Source organism: Oncorhynchus masou, chromosome 11, assembly GCF_036934945.1.
Source record: "Oncorhynchus masou masou isolate Uvic2021 chromosome 11, UVic_Omas_1.1, whole genome shotgun sequence".
In the NCBI taxonomy this organism is placed as follows: domain Eukaryota; kingdom Metazoa; phylum Chordata; class Actinopteri; order Salmoniformes; family Salmonidae; genus Oncorhynchus; species Oncorhynchus masou.
In genome coordinates this window covers 25,265,107-25,285,078 of record NC_088222.1, presented here as the reverse complement: position 1 = coordinate 25,285,078, position 19,972 = coordinate 25,265,107, and the positions used below count along the sequence as shown (strand labels likewise).

Sequence of the window (19,972 nt, the reverse complement as noted above, 5' to 3'; positions counted from 1 at the left end):
GAAAGAACAGGTATGCTAATATGCACATTGCACAACTTTAAGGAAAATATTTTGAAATGTATACATGCGTCAGCTTACAGTTAATTGTAACTGTGTAGGCCGTATGTCCTGCACCAGCATCATTATTAAATTTAGCTAACATTAGATAGTTAGAGAATCTGACCTTTGCCTCGATTCAGGAGTCTCTTAGTCTCGTCCAGATCATCATGGCTTTTGTTGTTCTTTATGATAGCCACATTAGCAGCTAAATAGCATTTCATTTTGGGGGGAGTAAAAACAGATGAATATATTGATAAGTCACCTTATTGTAGAGAGATTTACAAGGTTATCAAAACGTCATGCCAGGGTAAGCCTACATGAAACAGCCCTTATTTTAAGTGTTTCTAAAATCCCATATGGGGAAAAATGAATGGTGGAAAACCGATTTTAAACATTTCCTGTTTGCACACCTAGGTTTTATGGGAATTATGACTCATACTGTGGTACTCTAATCAATCCACACTCAAAGAGATTTGTTTACTGGAGCTTGTTTTATTTACTTACCCAAGAGATCATAGCTACATCTATGGGCATTTATGTTTTTCTGTCTTGTGTAATGTGCGGTAGCCTATCATAGGCTATGTATTGGTAAAAATAGATAATGGCACAATCCTTTGGTCTTTTTTGGGCTTGGGCTCATAAAATGCCTTTAATGTAGATTATAAAATAAATATATTTGTTGTAAGGCTCATCAGGCTCAAGTAGTATCAGACTTGGTTTTACAAGCTGATCAAGTTCTAATCAAATCCAGACATATGCTTTAGAATGACACTTCCGGTCATGAATACCATTGGTTTAGGGCCAAAGTAGTGGGATGGGGTGAAATTTCAGTTTTTTTTTTGCCAAAATGTGCAATCCGCACTCCGACCTGCGAAAGGCAGCAATACGCAACACAGCGTCAAGTCTGCCGGAAAGCCACACGAAGAAGATCTATTTACCGCTGAAATAAAGGTGGGAGGAAAACTAAAGCGAGGAAAATACAATTCAGGGTAAGTTACCAGGTCAATTAAGTTATTTAGAGAGCGTCGCTGGCACACACGAGTGTGTTTATAATGGGATAATAATGGTGTTACGAGTCAACTAGCTAGCAAACAGTAGCTAGCTTGCCAACTCGATTCATTTTGACCGCATATAAACTATGATACACAATCCAACGTTAGTTATAAAGCTAGATAGACGTGTGCCACACGTGATTAGATATAAATAGTGATAGTTTTTTAGGCTAACGTTAGCTGGCTACATTCCAAGATACTGTATTTTCTTCTGTAGAGCTTGCTAGATGTGCTGTCCTCTGTCCCTCATTTTTATTGCATAGTAGCATCTAGCTAATATGCAGTGGGCCCTTACCTAACGAGCATACAGTTTGTGTTGCCTGTAGCCTTGGATTCCTGGTGGGAGGAGCTCAAATCACTGCATAACAATCGTTGCCAGAAGCTAGCTAACGGTTGGCAGCCTGCTATATTTTTGTAATGAGATGAGATCTATCTAATGCAGACCATTTAAACACTGATAAATGGACTCAGTCTCCATACATTTGTGTATGTTGTGGTAAACAAACACCTTTAGGCCTACCTCTGTGTGATTTCCTGTTTATGTTTCCCCACATCCCAAAAAGTGGCACTCAGCTCTCTGCTATGTCTTTGGAGAAGACCTCCGATCTGGCCAATGAGAACACATGTCTGCCGTCCTCACTGACCCTTGACCTCCGCTCCCCACATAGTGCTCTGCTTGATTCTGACCTGAGCAAGAAGGCCAAAGGCACCACCTCCACCAAGAAGCGCCACAATTATGCCACATCCACTCCTCTGGACCTGCTGAATGGCACCAAGGGCGGCAATGACATCGATGAGGATGAGTGCAGTCAGCAGCGAGAGGAGGAGAGGGTCCGGAACCAGGAGAACGAGCAGGGCCAGCACAGCACAGGGACCAATGCCAAGTGGCTCAAGGAGGATCAGAATCAACTGCGCAAGGTGGCAGAGAGGCAGCAGGACCAGAATAGAAATTCTGACCAAGATCTGAATCACAACGAGAGCCCAGAAGGAAACCCCAACCAGAACTCTTTAGTGGTGGAACAGCAGGTGGAGGACAGTGAGCAGAACCCCTCTTCTAAGACCCTGAGATCTCTGTGCTCTGACCTGAATGAGCCTCTGCTGATCGAAAACTCAGAGGCCCCTCATGGGAAAGAGGAAGAAGAGAAAGAGGAAGATGAGGAAGAGCCTCTACTTCTTCCAACAGGTGGAGAGAGGGACACAGACTCGTCTGAGGCGCAAAGTAGCAGTGAGTCTCAGAGAGATGACAGTAGAGAAGTCAAGGAAACCTGCTTGCTGTTTCAGGGCAGAAATGCAGCACCCAGTGATGAGGACTCCAGCTGTATGTCACTGTCTCAGGGCAGCACAGCCAACAGCACGCCGGATGGTGACCCAGGTAAGAGGGGCAACAAAATGTCTTAACAATGGATGGGCTTTGAGTGAAAGGGTTGTGTATATGACTTGCGCTTTGCTTTTGCCGTAAACAGGGATTGTGACACAATCAAATAGTTTTCCGGGTTTGAGCATCTATTTTCATCTCTTATTTCCTAGTTCTCTCTTTACATTTATCTCACTTGTTCCTCCTCGTTGTGTAGAATCTTACTGGGATCGCAGTGCGTTTGAGACGGACACAGACCTGCCTGCGGGGTGGATGCGGGTCAGAGACGAGTCCGGTACCTACTACTGGCACATCCCCACAGGCACCACCCAGTGGGAGCCCCCCTCTCCCCTAGAGGAGGGAGAAGCCCCAGAGAGACCCTCCAGTACCTCCCCTGTCATCACACCCAGTGAGGAGCCACAGGTGAGAGCTCGAGGGCAGAGATAGTTTAGTTTATTATGATCCACATTAGCTACTGCACGTGCAGCAGCTACTCTTACTGGGGCCCACATAAAACATACAAATACATGACACAGTACAGTTATAAGATATTACATTTAAAATAAATAAATAAAAAGCTTTGCTAGGTCTTTCTTTGCTGCATCTGACTATATTACCGGAAAGTAATCAAGATTGGACAAGATCAGAGCCTGAACAACTAGTGCAGTTGATTTTTGTGTCAAACACTTTTTAAAACAGACATACCCCTCTCCATCTTCACAACAACTTTGTCATTAAGACTTAACCATGATAACTCACCATCCAATGTTACTACTAGGAGTTCAGCTTCCTCAACTTGTTCAATGGTCACACCCTTTTATGCACATCTCCAGTTGAGGTTTAGGTCTTAGAGAAAGTTCTGAACCAAATGCAATGCTTTAAGATGTATTTAAGACCTGTTTATTGTGCAGAGTGTGTGCAATCATCAGCATACATACTCATTTTAAGTTCTTGTAAAACAAGTGGCAAATCATTTGTAAAAAGAGGTACTGTACATATCTAATGTTAGAGAAGTTTCCATTGAAGAATACTCTATTGGATAAGTAACTCTCCAACCATGTGATGGCAGGGGACGTAAAGCCGAAACAAGTTTGTTTTTTCAATAAGAAATTATAACATCAAAGGCTGCACTGAAATCTAACAATACATCTCCAAATAGGGCTTTTGTGGTGACCGTATTACCGCCGCAGTCATGAGTCATGACCACAATAAAATTCCACCTGACCATTGAGTCACGGTAATCTCCTCTTATGCACTCTGGACATGCCTTGGTAGTACCCAACGCGCTAACGACCATTAGGTCGCTAATGGCCTGGTACTCGGGGATCTATTGTCCCTCTAACCACTTTGACATCAGTGTAAATACAATTGAAAATCACATCAAACACTATCAAAACAATATCATGCTTTTAAAACTCACCGCACAGTTATTGATCAATTTGAAAAAAGGAAGTTTAACAACAGGTTGAAACTGAGTGGAAAACATGGTTGTTGTGGATGTTGTTTCAAAGCTTAACACAACAAAATATACAGTGCTTTCTAAGGCGAAGATTAATTTGGTTTAGTTAGCCTACAATTAGAGTGAATTTGATTTTGAATAGCCTAATAATACCAATTAACAAATATATTTTTATAATTAATAAGCTGACACTACCTTAACTACAGAATCTCACTACCATGTGTTTCCATCTTCTCTCTCTCCTTCATTCCTTTCTCGAGCTGCAGAGAGAGGGGCTGACAACAGAAATATGTTTATTTGTGATAACAACAATGTTCCTGAACAGATTTCACTTGGTTTCCCAAATTAAGCACTGGGTAGCTGCAGGAACAGGGTTGGAGAGCCCATGGCATACAGAGATTGGGCGGAATATCACCTGTCATGAAACGAGAGGCTGCATGCTCCTCAAACAGGGGTTGATGCATGGAGTGAAATAACCGGAGGAGCCTACCCGGCATGATTGAATAATGAACTGCCTGGAAAGGTGCCCCTGTTCCTTCCCATAATGGGTCATTCTAAATCTAAACTGATTTGACTTAATAGTAAAGACAAGATTAAATTGAGAATAGTCTGATGGGTGAAAATATGATCACTTGAGAGAACGGTGTGTGCAGCCTGAAGCAAGGAACAGAGTGCAAGCATTTTTTGTTGTGACTTTCTCAAATCATCAATAGCCTTTAGTCAAATCTTGCTGCCCATATGTTTTTATTTCTAAGGTTTGTACCATTCACAACTAAATTTGCCAAATAAATCTAACAAATACAGTTGAAGTCGGAAGATGTTGCTTCAATATATCCACATAATTTTCCTCCTCATGATGCCATCCATTTTGTGCAGTGCACCAGTCCCACCTGCAGCAAAGCACCCCCACAACATGATGCTGCCACCCCTGTGCTTCACGGTTTGGTTGGTGTTCTTTGGCTTGCAAGCCTTCCCCTTTTTCCTCCAAACATAACAATGGTCATTATGGCCAAGCAGTTCTATTTTTGTTTCATCAGACCAGAGGACATTTCTCCAAAAAGTACGATCTTTGTCCCCATGTGCAGTTGCAAACGCTAGTCTGGCTTTTCTATGGCGGTTTTGGAGCAGTGGCTTCTTCCTTGTTGAGCGGCCTTTCAGGTTATGTCGATATAGGACTCGTTTTACTGTGGATATGGATACTTTTGTACCTGTTTCCTCCAGCATCTTCACAAGGTCCTTTGCTGTTGTTCTTGGATTGATTTGCACTTTTCGCACCAAAGTACGTTCATCTCTAGGAGACAGAACGGGTCTCCTTCCTGAGCAGTATGATGGCTGCATGGTCCCATGGTGTTCATACTTGTGTACTATTGTTTGTACAGACGAATATCGTACCTTCAGGCATTTGGAAATTTCTCCCAAGGATGAACCAGACTTGTGGAAGTCTACAATTGTTTTTCTGAGGTCTTGGCTGATTTCTTTTGATTTTCCTATGATGTCAAGCGTAGCGGCACTGAGTTTGAAGGTAGGCCTTGAAATACATCCACAGGTACACCTCCAATTGACTCAAATGAAGTCAATTAGCCTATCAGAAGCTTCTAAAGCCATGATATAATTTTCTGGAATTTTCCAAGCTGTTTAAAGGCACGGTCAACTTCAGTGTATGGAAACGTCCGACCCACTGGAATTGTGATGCAGTGAAATAATCTGTCTGTAAACAATTGTTGGAAAAATGACTTGTGTCCTGCACAAAGTAGATGTCCTAACCAACTTGCCAAATCTATAGTTTGTTAAAAAGAAATTTGTGGAGTGGTTGAAAAATAAGTTTTAATGACTCCAACCTAAGTGTATGTAAACTTCCGACTTCAAATGTAGGACCGTTTTCAAATGATCACTTTTGAGTTCAAAATAGCCACTTCGCCTCAGAATGGGAAAAATATTGTTTATATTTTATTCAGCTCAGTTTTAATTCTTCTTACTATAAACTCATATAATATAAAATTATGGCACAGGATTTATAAGCATATCTTGTCTGCTAAGTGGACAAGCCTATGGCATGGCACATAGCCAGGTAACAAACAGTAGGCCAACTCCTATTCTGCTCTTCTGAAATACATTTTCTTCATATCGTTGTTTATTTAGACCTGCCTAAAATAAATTATGGATTTATTCTGATGGTGTATATTAAATTGATTTATTCAATGGCGCACATCTGTGGCTTGAATACAGCTTGGAGGCCTGGAGATGCTAAACGTGTTTATTTGAATTAACTGTCAGTTACCGTGAGACCGGCAGTCTTTTGCATGACAATAACCGCCTGATAAAATGTAATGACCACCACAGCCCTCGCTCCAACTACAGTATCTTATTATACATTTATTTTAGCCAATCATCAATCATCTCAGTCAGTGCATTACAAGTTGAGTGCCCTGTCCTATTTGCATGCTTGTTCTTTGAAAAATAGCATTTTATTTGTTCAAACACAATGTTCTCCATCAGTTTTCGAAGAACAGGCAGAAATCTGATTGGGTGGCTGTTAGACCAGCAAAGGGTGCTTTACTATTTTTAGGTAGTGGAATTCCTTTAGCTTCCTTCCATGTCTGTGGACACAGTCCTTTAGGTTTTGGCCTGACTGTGGCAATTAGGGTCACACAGTCATTGTATTTCCATTTAAGCACCCACTGCTAGTGCTAACGGATTTAGTTTCCTACTTCTAATTGGTCCTTGTCTCTTTTTTTTTGTATCTTCAGTTGACGTGGAGTAGTCTCACCCAGTCCCGCCCCAACAGGTTTAATGACGAGGAGTTCTGGAAGGTGAGTGCCAAATGTACTTGAAACAAACCTAACATCAATGCAGTTTGCAAACCTTTTTTCAGAGGTTTTCAATGTTTAGATATCAACTGCTTACTATTTTCTATCTCAAATGTGGAAATGTGACTTCTTACTGTTGTTGATATATCTTCAGGAGGAAGATGCAATGGCTGATCAGACCCTGAAGGATTTTGAAGGAGCCACATTGCGTTATGCCTCTATCAATCTCAGGTGATTTCCCCCCCCCCCACCCTTCAGGTACAATGTATTATCATTGTATGCTTATATTGTCTGATTCCTTTCACATCCAGCTGTTCACAGTCTGAAGGAAAGGAGAAGATGAGCTCACTCATCAATGACCTGGATGCTAAGGTATGTGCTCTCACTCAGACAAATAGACATAACCAATCATTCCACTCCTATCCTACACACATTATTTTCTGTTTTAACACTCAACATGCTCTTAATCACTCTTTCCCTCTCCTCGTGTCTCTCAAAAGGTTTTTGCTGTGCGGTCTCTGGGCTGGGTGGAGATATCAGAGGAGGAGATGGCTCCAGGGAAGAGCAGCGTGGCTGTCAACAACTGCATCAGACAGCTCTCTTACCACAAACACAACCTGCACGACACGGCTGGGATCTGGGGAGAGGTCAGAGAATGGCTTATGTGTGGGAGTATTACCTGGATAGTGTTGGTAGAACAATGTTAAGAGGAATGTTCTGAAATGTGTTTTCACACAGGGAAAAGACATGCTCCTTGTTCTGGAGAATGAGACCTTGAACCTGATTGATCCTTTGGGCCAGACTCTGCTGCACACCCAGCCTATCGTCAGCATCCGAGTGTGGGGAGTGGGCCGGGACAACGGCAGGTCAGTCCCCTGCTACTCTAACTACACTTCACAAAAACCAAAATGCACCATGTAAAGTGTTGGTCCCAAGTTTCATGAGCTGAAAATAAACATCCTAAACAGTTTCCATACGCTCAAAAAGCTTATTTCGCTCAAACTTTGTGCACAAATTTGTTTACATCCCTGTTAGTGAGCATTTTTCCTTTGCCAAAATAATACCTGACAGATGTGGCATATCAACAAGCTGATTAAACAGCATGGCCATTACACAGGTGCACCTTGTGCTGTGGTTGTGCAGTTTTGTCACACGACACAATGTCACAGATGTCAAGTTTTGAGGGAGCGTGCAGTGAATGTCCACCAGAGCTGTTGCCAGAGAATTGAATGTTCATTTCTCTACCATAAGCCACCTCTAATGTTGTTTTAGAGAATTTTGCAGTACGCCCAACCAGCCTCACAACCACAGACCATGTGTATGGCGTTGTGTGGGAGAGTGGTTTGCTGATGTTAACGTTCTGAACAGAGTGCCCCGTGGTGGTGGGGTTATGCTATGGACCACGAACACAATTGCATTTTAACGATGGCAATTTGAGATCACAGAGATACCGTGATGAGATCCTGGTGCCCATTGTCGTGCCGTTCATCCGCCGCATTCATCTCATGTTTCAGCATGATAATGCACGGCCCCATGTCGCAAGGATCTGTACACAATTCCTGGAAGCTGAAAATGTCCCAGTTCTTCCAGTTCTGGCCTGCATACTCACCAGACATGTCACCCATTGAGCATGTTTGGTATGTTCTGGATCAACGTGTAAGACGGTGTGTTCTAGTTCCCGCCAATATCCAGCAACATCGCGCAGCCATTGAAGAGGAGTGGGACAATTCCACAGGCCACAATCAACAGCCTGATTAACTCTATGAGAAGATGTGTCGTGCTACATGAGGCAATTGGTGGTCACACCAGATATTGACAGGTTTGCTGATCCAGCCCCTACCGTCTTAAAAAAAAAGTTTTCTGTGACCATCAGAGGCATATCTGTATTCCCAGTCATGTGAAAGCCATAGACTAGGGCCTCATTTATTTATTTTAATTGACTGTTTTCCTCAGTGCAATCTTTAAAGTTGTTGCATGTTGCGTTTATATTTTCAGTATACATTTCTTTATATTTTCTTCATATTTGAATACTAAAAATGTGTGCCAGTTTACTACAGACAATGTTTCTTATTTTGGTTTTATTTGTCTGGCTTTTGTTGCCTTATTTTGTGAACCCTGCTTTTTCTGTTGAATTTATTAATTTGGGGTTCTCTCTCTAACCGGCTGCACTTGGGCACACAGGGAGAGGTAGTGTATTGTTATTGTCGTATCCACCATCTTCCGTCATGTCACATAGAATTGATCATAGTTGTGGTTTTCATAGTTAGCATATTGATTCCACACCCCTATCCCATAATGTTCAATCACACCCATGATTTCTCAATCACACCCATGACTTTCTGATCAGTTTCTATAGATGAGAATGTTTGCTTAGCTATTAATCATAGTTTGACAACACTAAGTGTTCTCAGTCCTAATTGTTAGTACATTTGTTCATTGTTGTATTTGTGAAAGCTTATGCTATTAGGTTGCTAGTTCTCTTGAGTAAATCCTGATATTATCAAAATGTATTGATTTCAGCATTGTCCATTTCATCTGCCTCAATTGTCATGATCAGCCTTTACAACGGCCTCTCAAGAGACGGCTCTTTGTTTGTGTGAACTTTAGGGACTTTGCCTACGTGGCGAGAGACAAACTGACTCATGTTCTGAAGTGCCATGTGTTCAGGTGTGATACACCTGCTAAGAACATTGCCACCAGCATGCATGACATCTGCTCTAAGGTAAGCCCATCTGCTTTGGTTCACTGCACCATACTCAGGTCTCCACGTTGAACCTGAATGAAATCTCCCTTTTTTCACCTGACTGGGGTTCAGGGGTCGTTTTGTGTCTTTATTTTTTGACATGTTGTATCGGGTCTTTCCTGTCATTCCTTTTCTGTAGATAATGGCCCAGAGGAAATCATCCAAGTCCTCTCTGAACAGACTCAACATAGACCCCTCTAAACTGGTGGACATTCCTTTCCAGGGTAAAACACTGGCACTTGATGTATGACGTAGACTTGGTGGTATACCGTATACCGGGGTGTTTGTGAGTTAGTCCCTAGTCACTTGGTGTTTGTTTACAAGCACAGAATAACGAGAGACTGGAGCCTTGTGAGTCACTCACTGTTGTGCAGCATGCGCCATGTGATCTAATTGCAGTATGGAATTCACAACTAAATGGTTGCCAGCTCGATTTCTAATAACAATTAAGTTAACTGTCTAAAATGTGTTAAATGGTCTGCAGTTGTGCATTTGTTCTGCTAATTTAGTAGCTAGTTAGCCGTCTAGCTAAGTGGTTAGCTTCTTCCAAAATCAAGCATTTGCTTGGTAACAGCAGAAAATCTCTTCCTGGATCAGGTGCCTAATATTTGTTTTGTGCATGCAAGCAAACTGAGTAGCATTTTTGAGTTAGTTGTATAGTTTATGTCAGATGCTATAAAATGTTTGCTTTGCGCTCCTTAGCATTTAGTTAGCATTCTGTATGGGATTTTACATATATCAGTGGGGTTTGAAAACGGCATCCCTTGTGTTCAGTGCCGGTATTACCAAATATCCTGGTATGGTACAAGGTCGGTATGACAATCTGGATACTGCCAGAGCCTAGTATGACCATTTACTTACTGTATAATCTAAAACCAATTGTATTTATGGGCAACTTCAGGTCCTTTGAATGGTTTTAATAGGATGTCACAGTGGTTTTCTGTCTCTCTCCTCTCCCTACAGAATTCCCTGCACCAAAGAATGAGCTAGTCCAGTCCTTCCAGGTACGTTACCTGGGTAACGTGCCGGTGGCTAAACCCGTAGGTAAGGAACGCTTTGGTAAGGAATGCTTTTTCTTCTCTTTCCTAGAGTTGTGATGGTGTGTATTGAATTACATTTCAGGTAAACTTGTATGTTTCTCGATCACTGCCTGTATTTAACCTTCCACTTGTCCTCCCGTATGTTGGTACTGTAATTAAATGAATACTGACTTTCAACTAAGTTGGGGTTCACTTAATGAAATGCACTCAATATACATTGACTTATTGAATGTCTCAAAGTATTGCATGTGTTCTACTAATTTCTTCTACAGGTTGTGATACTGATGTCTTATTGTGTGACGTCTCGACTGCTATGAGCTATCCTCTGGTTAGGGATATTGAGCTATTACCTAACACTTGGTTTTCTGTGAAGTATGACTAACACAATTCCTGTAATTCCATCCTTTTTCCTGAAATTCTCAGGTATTGAGTGTACTCAGATGTGCAGCTAACCTGAGTGGTATGTCCTATCCAGGTATGGACCTAGTCAACGTAGCCCTCAACACAGCAATCAATTCCAAAGAGAAGGAAGAGTGGACGCCAGTTACTGTGAACGTGGCTTCAGCCACACTTACAATAGTCACAGCTGAGGTGAGCACACACACAGATAGTCACACACACAAGTGTACATGCACAATCTCAAAAATATATATATTTTTAATGTCTTTCCAATATGAAGCTCTGAGGTTGTTTAAATTGCTGTGGGAATAGTCTGACCCAAGGTGTTCTGTTGTGTTCCCTGCAGACAGAGGAGGTTCTTTCTGAGTGCCGTGTGCGGTTCCTGTCCTTCATAGGCGTGGGGAAGGACGTCCACACCTTTGCTTTCATCATGGCCGAGGGCCCCGGGGACTTCATCTGCCACATGTTCTGGTGTGAACCCAACGCTGCCAGCCTTAGTGAGGCTGTGCAGGCCGCCTGCATGGTGAGTGCAACGTTTCTGTCATCCAACGATTGAGGGCTTTTGGCCAATACAAATGCATTCAAGCAGACAAATAAAAACTTTGCCGGACACATTGTCCAGCAGAAAATATCCTTGTGAAAATAAATATCCTTTATAAAGTTGTAGCGGTATTTATTAGAGAGGGGTAAAGAAAGATTTTGTTTGGGTGGCAGGCAGGTATTAACCATGCCGAAAGGAAAAGAGTAGAATAGAGAGAGTACCACTACCAGACCCACGCACATCAGCAGAAGAGACTGCCTAGAGTGTAGCCTGTTTACCAGATAGCCAGTGGAGAGAAAAGAGAATACACACCATATAAAACCCACATCACAGCACAGGGGTAACCCCAACAAGAATCCCTCATACAGTAATAATAATACTAATAATGGCAGAGCAATTTAACAGCAACTTCATACAAGAAAGAACCCAGTCATCAACAGAGGATTTGCAATAATCTGTATTATCTTCCAGTGGATGAGTGCAGAGGGTATGAATGTGGGGGTGTTCATAGACACAACAAAGGCCTTAAAAATGTCCACAATCTTCTCGGCCACATGTCATTAGTATAGCTCACCTCAATACAGTTCACATAACAATACACAACTTGCAAGCAACCTCCCTTTTAACTAAAATGTCCATCCAAATACTTCTGGCAGGGCAATAATAGTCCAGCTCTAATGAATTTCAATGGGAAGTGCATTTGAAAAATAGAGAGTCTGTTGCAGGATAAAGCACTGGGATGATAGAGGGAAGAGAGAACGAGAGGTCTTAGCTGTGGTCGTCAGGCGTGCTGGTGTACTGTCTGATGGTTTGTATGTTAAAGCTTCGCAACAATGTTGCTACTAATCCATGCGATCCATAACGGGTGCGGTCCCAAATGAAAACCACCACGACCTAGAGCGATCACACCGATGATTGAGTTAAATACTTTATGAACTACACACGCTGAAAACAAACAAAACTTCTGCAGCACAGCACACACATTCAAACTGTTGCGCCTCCCAAAAGAGCTGAAAGGGCTGTCTTTATTTCCTCCTTCCTTACTGCTCATGCTCTCTTAAAGTGGCAGCGCACGGTGAAGGCTCCGTGCAGATTTCGCCACAAAGTACATTGGCTATGCACAGAGGTTGGTTCAGGTTGTCTTTCAGTCACTTCTCTCTACTCCGCCTGTCTGTGTTGAGCTCACACTGTCGCTAGCAAACTTTCAACATTGTATCAACTGCTGCCCTGCAAAGCTACCCATGTCAGTGAGTTCGTGACAGCTCTATGCACACAGGGGAGAAGTGTTCTGCTATTTTATGTTTTGCGAGACATCCCTGTAAGAGAATGTACAGAAATGTCATACAAGTCCTGCATGGAGGTTTTAGATTAAGTCATTTTGCTTCCTTCTCATGCTAGTCTAATGCTTGGTTGTGTGGTTCGCTTAAATGCCCAAAACAGTGCAAATGAAGTTAGCTAACTGGCTATGGTACCAAGGATGGAAGCACAGATAAGTGGACAAATAAATTGACACTGAAACAGAGGACATTGGTAAGCCAGATGGACAGAGAGATGTGCAAGGAGCCAATGTGCAAGGAGCCAATGAAACGGCAGTGGACACAACTAAAAATGTGAATGGACTTCTATTTGATATGGCAACTTTTTCAGAAACATTAGGTGAGTGGTTCTTCTAAATGGGAGGAGTTTGCAGGGATTGGACTGTTTTACTACGCGGTAATATTAAACATGCACAGCCTTGTTGCACCAAATATTTTGAGTCCAAGTTTAATTTTATATTCAGATTTGGTGCTTATGTTGTGTGACTTTTGACAGCTGCGCTACCAGAAGTGTCTGGACGCAAGGCCCCCCAGTACCAGCTCCTGTCTGCCAGGCCCACCGGCCGACTCCGTGGCACGTCGTGTGGGCTCCAGTGTCAAGAAGGGGGTTCAGAGCCTGCTGGGCAGCTTCAAGAGGTCTGGGTCCCAGACGCCCTGAGAGGTGCCAACCAACTAACCCACTCCAGTCCACCCCCAGGCCCAGCCCACCATGCCAGCCATGGCTCTCCTCACTCCTCCATTCCCTCTCTCTCCCCCCACCCTGAGGTGTTATGGTATAACCTGCTTCACTCTCAACACCTGTCATCTCTTTTAGATGTGATGTCAGAGCCGTGGGCAGTATGGGCTGCCGGTGTGGTTGGGGTACCAGTGAGCCTAGCACTGCCCACAGCTGCTCCACGCTTTTCACTTCCTTCACGTAATCCTTGGTTGGACAAGTAGGCCATGATTTCCTTCCATTGTTTGTTTAATCTGTGATCTGTTAAGAGGAAACTGCTGGACTCATGGACAGTGGTTTGAATGACAGCAATAGTTGGTTAAACTTGGTCTAGTTTGCAAAGTACCAACACTAATTATGCTTAGGAAAGCAGTACTGTTCTGTAACATTGTCTCTGCTGTTTGTTTTGCAGAACAAATATAGTATATTATTTGTGAGGATAGAAATGGAAGAAGTGCAATTGAATTGTGAATGTTGAACTCATGCCATTTGCTTGTGGAACTATCATGTTGGTTTTCATTTCAACGTAGATTTGAAAGAAATTATTGAGAAATATATTGGCATGAGAAGTTTGTATAAAATGCATCATGGTGAATGTCAGTGGTGGAAGAACTAAGACTCGCTAGCTACGAATGGAATATTTGGGGTCATTAAAATCAATACTTTGTACAGTACATTTGTTAATGCCTAAATAGCTTAGCATCCCCTCTTCCATCTGATGGAGCTGGTAAATCAGCAAGTGCATTATCTTTATTTTATAGCTATATTTTTATTTGTATGTGTATTGCAAATTGCACTAAAAAGTGTAGTTCAGCTCCTCAATTCTGAAATGGAGATGGCATACTTTTGGAGCATGGCTCAAGTTTTAATGAAACCTCTCAAATCTCAAAAGAAAGCTTTGGCTATCTTTTACTGCACTCCAGCTGTATACCAAGAGGGGAGTACTGTATGTTGGAGTCGAGGAATATATATCATCTTTGTGATGCCAAAGCTAGAAGAATCATGTGTTTTTATGGTGTTCCTCTTCAGATCTATTGTGTGGAAATTGACCTGAAGGTGATTTTACCATCCTTTTATGTTATGTTCAGATAACCCAAAAAATGTTGAATCTGTCTAACAACATTTTTCTTTCATGTACGTTTTTACACAAACGTGTCAAGTGTTATACGCTGTTCCCTCTACATTCTCTATGCATTTTTAGTGTATGTTTTTTGTTACGTCTAAGCAGAGTGACAGAGCTACTGTTAGCTACCGAGGTGTCCCTGCACAGTAACATCTGCCAACCTTTGTCTCTTAACCAATTGGGTGTAAGGGCAGATGGTACGTTTAGTATTGTGATAGACATGACACTGACAAATAAGATTGTATTTGTCACATGCGCCGAATACAACAGTGAAATGCCTACTTACAGGCCCTTAACCAACAATACAGTTCAAATTACACCAAAGTATGTCATTACCACACACTTCGTTTAACACCGACATGATTTTATTTTACGTTTTTGACACTTATGACTGCCCTCGGGTGGGCTTTCAAATAGTCTTGTTCATGAGCAGTGTGTCTGACAACACTATAGGAGAGCTAAGAAGCCGGACACATTCAGTCTTCAGAAGGCATTTTGTTATGCAGAGATTGCAATACGGAAGGTGTTGCTTACCCACAGACAGTGTTTTTCTGTGAAAGAGACAGACTTAAAGTATGTGTTGGAGTTTCTTCCTTGCGGTGTAAGTCATATGAACACGACATCTTTAAAATAAGTTATCCCATAGTTGACTGACTAGATTTTCCCCTTTATTTGAATGCAGTTGGTTCAAAATAAGTTATATTTTTTATGAAATTATATTTTTCTAAGTGTGTATAATATACTGTATCTGTGAGGTAGACGTGCCTTTTTTTGCCTCTGTTCTTACAACTGTGGTCACTGGTGCAGCAGTGTTTCCAAATCTGTATCGCTAGACTATAGTTATCCTCCTTCACATTGTAGCACCACAGTTCTTCTTCCTCTCTCTGATCTGTTTTGGACAGCAGTTTGACCAGACAATAATGAATTTGACTAATGCCTTGCCTCAGCTGCTCTGTCACTAAGTTTTGACTCATAAAAATAGAAGTGTATGTACCATTTAGTTTTTTGGTTTTACACATTCAGATTTTTTTTTGTTTAATGTTAACTGAATTTGTGTCCGTGTAATATCCTTTGGTCATATAATTGTTACTCCTTACTATACACACTATGTACTCCACTACTTACTATAAGTGTCAGACATTGGTTGCCTTATACAAACAGAGCTTCCTGGTGTTCTATTTGGTTTTGAATGCACACTGTGTAATGTTGTACCATGCTTTGCTTCTGGAGGCCTCAATACTACTTTCAAGAAATGTTGTGTTTTGTGGCTATAGATATGACTACATGAATTCAAATGTTTTTCCTCCCATTTCAATAGTGACTGTCACCACATCTCATCCACATATTTCTCACCTGTTTCTTTTCAGTTTTGCTGAGAAACCTGTTTTCACCCATATATTCACTACAGTGTAGATGCCAACCTATGGGAGCACATTGCATGGCTGACCCATAAATGGTATATAAGGACTGACCCCAGACTCAGAACAGGGGAGCTCAGAGGTCTTCCGTGTGTTTCAGCTCTGTGAGGACAAATATAGGACACGATAGGGAGTCTTGGGTATACGTTTAACCTACCTATTGGATCAAGCGTATGCATTGGATACGCTTGAGATGTTTAGGTTGCTTTGGTGACATTTAAATGATTAATATGTCTAAGGATTAGTCAATGACCATAAAGTCATATGCTTTTCTTTAATTTAAGATGAATATTATTTAATGATTACACATTAAGGGTGAGAAACAGACTTTGATCCAAATGAACCGCAACACTAATATGATAGGGATGTGATCATGTCCTCTCATAAGCCATGGAAAATATATGTACATTCTCTTGACAAACCTGAACTTTTGTGTGCCTTTTGTTTGTTTCGCATGATGTGTTCAAAGAGTATTAAGAAAACCTTGAAGTGATAGCTTTTGTTCATACTGTATGTGAGCATTTTCTAAATGTTTTGTTTCCTTTAATATCCACTGATGACTGTAATGCAAGAAAAATGGTTAGTTTTTTTATTATATCTAAAGAATGTACATGTAATGTTATGTATATGTAGTACCAGTCAAAAGTTTGGACACCCTACTTATTCAAGGGATTTTATTTTTCCTATTTTCTACAAGACATCAAAACTATGAAATAATAATTGATAGTCCCACTAAGTGCAAACCAGATGGGATGGCGTTTTGCAGCAGAATGCTGTAGTAGCCATGCTGGTTAAGTGTGTTTTGAATTCTAAAGAAGTCACAGACCGTGTCACCAGCAAATCACCATCACACCACCTGCTTCATGGTGGGAACCACACATGCGGAGTTCACCTACTCTGTGTCGCATAAAGACAGCGGTTGGAACCAAAAATCTCGAATTTGGACTCATCAGACCAAAGGACAGATTTCCACCGGTCTAATGTCCATTGCTAAGTTTTCTTGGCCCAAGCAAGTCTCTTCTTATTGGTGTCCTTGAGTAGTGGTTTCTTTGCGTCAATTTGACCATGAAAGCCTGTTTCACGCAATCTCCTCTGAATAGTTCATGTTGAGATGTGTCTGTTACTTGAACTCTGTGAAGTGTTTTTTTTAGGGCTACAATCTGAGGTACAGTTAACACTAATGAACTCATCCTCTGCAGCCGAGGTAACTCTGGGTCTTTTTTTCCTGTGACAGTCCTCATGAGAGCCAGTTTCATCATAGCGCTTGATGGTTTTCGCGACTGCACTTGGAAGAAACTTTCAAAGTTTTTGAAGTGTTCTGTATTGAATGACCTTCATGTCTTAAAGTAATGATGGACTGTCGTTTCTCTTTGCTTATTTGAGCTTTTCTTGCCAATAATATAGACTTGGTCTTTTACCAAATAGGGCTATCTTCAATTTGTAAGTCGCTCTGGATAAGAGCGTCTGCTAAATGACTTAAATGTAAATGTAAATGTACCACCCCTATCTTGTCACAACACAACTGATTTTCTCAAACGGCATTAAGAAGGAAATAAATTCCACAGATTAACTTAACTGTGCACACCTGATAATTTAAATGCATTCCATGACTACCTCATGAAGCTGCTTGAGTGAATGTCAAGAGTGAGCAAAGCTGTCAAGGCAAAGGGTGGCTACTTTGAAGAATCTCAAATATATTTTGATTTGTTTAACACTTTTTTGGTTACTACATGATTCCATATGTGTTATTTCATAGTTTTGATGTCTTCACTATTATTCAACAATGTAGAAAATAGTAAAAAAAAAAAAAAAAAACTTGAATGAGTAGATGTGTCCAGACTTTTGACTGGTACTTTACACGTATAGTAAAATCAACTGTCATAGGACAAAATAAAAAGTGGAGCTGTTTTGGTGTGGGCCGTTGTCCACTGAATAGCACTGTGAGTAGCTGGGTGCACATCACCTCATTCAGGATGCACTCCAAACATGGTTTAAAAACAAACAAAAATTGGATTACTTGTAGAAGACCAGATGCATACACAGTTTGCAATGAATTACTTGGAAATGTTTTTTTCATCATCAATGTGAGTGAGAGACTGAAGAATATGCTCCTGGTTGTCTCAGTTTACAGTTGAAATGAAAAAAATGTACAACTAACATGAATATTTATGAGGCTGTGTCAATAAAACAAAGCCAACACCATCTACAATTATTTCAACATTTTATTTCCTCCTCTCCACGTTGCCTGCTGTTAATAATCTAAATGAGTTCCACACCGGAAGGGGTAAATATAATCACATGTAAATATGCTGTGTTCCAGTTGACAGTCAGTGGATTACCATTTCCATAGCCTCTTTCCCTGTATTTGCTTTCTTCTCGTTTTTCTAATTGTCCTAGCAGTACTTCTGTTGATTTTCAGTATGCAGCCTCCGCAGTCTAAAGTCCTCTGTTGTCTCACAGACCTTTATGTCGGTCATCATAGGGCATTACGTTTAGATTTACAGTGCCTTCAGAAAGTGTTCACACCCCTTGACGTTTTCCACATTTTTTGTTGCAGCCTGAATTATAAATTGATAAAATTTACATTTTTTTGTCACTGGCCTATACACAATGCACCATAATGTCAAAGTGCAATTATGTTTTTTTAATGTTTACAAATTCATTAAAAATTACAAGCTGAAATGTCTTTGAGTCAATTATTCAACCCCTTTGTTATGGAGAAAATGTGTGCAATAATAGTGATTAACATGATTTTTGAATGTCTACCTGATCTGTACCCCACACATAGAATTATCTGTAAGGTCCCTCAATTGAGCAGTGGATTTCAAACACAGATTTAACCACAAAGACCAGGGAGGTTTTCTAATGCCTTTCAAAGAAGGGCACCTATTTGGAGATGGGTAAAAATATATAAAAAAGAAGACATTGAATATCCCTTTGAGCATGGTGAAGTTATTAACTACACTTTGGATGGTGTATCAATACACCCACAATCACTACAAAGATACAGGCCTCCTTCGTAACTCAGTTGCTGGAGAGGAAGGAAACCGCTCAGGGATTTCACCGAGAGGCTTTATAACAGTTAGACTTTAATGGCTGTGACAGGAGAAAACTGAAGATGGCTCAACAACAATGGAGTTACTCTACAATACTAATAACTTAATTGACAGAGTGAAAAAGAACCCTGTACAGAATACAAAATATTCCAAATATCCATCCTGTTTCCAAAAAGGCACTAAAGTAATACTGCAAAAAATGTGGCAAAGCAATTCACTTTTTCTCTTCATAAAGACTAGCCTAACTGCACTGTATCTGTTGTTGAGCGCATGTGCCTAGGCCAGAACAGGCACACTTGCTATTTAACACAACAGTTTCTGTGACAAAACTATCGGTAGAGTAAAAAATGACGGAAACGCATTGAACTTTAGATTTTATTTGGTGCATGAACATCATTTGTGTGCGCTACGTCATCACGCACGGACTTTTATCCTCAAGTTTGTTTGGTGGAAACAAATCAAATTTTATTGGTCACATACACATATTTAGCAGATGTTATTGCGGGTGTAGTTAAATGCTTGTGTTCCTAGCTCCAACAGTGCAGTAGTATCTAACAATTCACAACAATACACACAAATCTAAAAGTAAAAGAATGGAATTAAGAAATCTATAAATATTAGGACAAGCAATGTCAGAGTGGCATTGACTAAGATACTGTAGAATAGAATACAGTATAGACATATGAAATGAGTAAAACAGTATGTAAACATTATTAAAGTGACTAGTGTTCCATTATTAAAGTGACCAGTGATTTTATGTCTGTAGCGAAGCAGCCTCTAAGGTGCAGGTTTGAGTAACTGGGTGGTAGCCGGCTAGTGACGGCCTTGAGATAGAAGCTGTTTTTCAGTCTTTTGGTCCCAGCTTTGATGCACCTGTACTGACCTCGCCACATGGATGATAGCGGGGTAA

General features: G+C 41.0%; 1 protein-coding gene across 2 annotated transcripts; it reads left to right on the top strand.

Moving 5' to 3' along the window:
- Positions 1-953: 953 nt before the first annotated feature.
- LOC135548372 (amyloid beta precursor protein binding family B member 1-like) lies at positions 954-18,688 on the top strand. Of its 2 annotated transcripts, none has more exons than XM_064977907.1 (14): positions 954-1,028; positions 1,655-2,463; positions 2,663-2,868; positions 6,652-6,714; positions 6,866-6,942; positions 7,023-7,083; positions 7,212-7,358; positions 7,450-7,577; positions 9,319-9,433; positions 9,594-9,678; positions 10,418-10,498; positions 10,970-11,085; positions 11,240-11,416; positions 13,247-18,688. In XM_064977907.1, exons 2-14 carry the CDS (start codon positions 1,674-1,676, stop codon positions 13,406-13,408), a joined length of 2,208 nt encoding a protein of 735 aa, XP_064833979.1. In that variant the 5' UTR covers positions 954-1,028; positions 1,655-1,673; the 3' UTR covers positions 13,409-18,688. The 2 variants fall into 2 exon arrangements, with proteins under 2 accessions (XP_064833979.1, XP_064833978.1); XM_064977906.1 differs by having other exon boundaries at positions 10,418-10,513.
- Positions 18,689-19,972: the final 1,284 nt, after the last annotated feature.

Coding starts and splice junctions, on each gene's coding strand:
- LOC135548372 (XM_064977906.1), top strand. CDS start 1,674: ATGTCTTTGGAGAAGACCTCCGATCTGGCCAATGAGAACACATGTCTG. Junction 2,869..6,651: donor CACCCAGTGAGGAGCCACAG/GTGAGAGCTCGA, acceptor TTGTATCTTCAG/TTGACGTGGAGTAGTCTCAC. Junction 6,715..6,865: donor ATGACGAGGAGTTCTGGAAG/GTGAGTGCCAAA, acceptor ATATATCTTCAG/GAGGAAGATGCAATGGCTGA.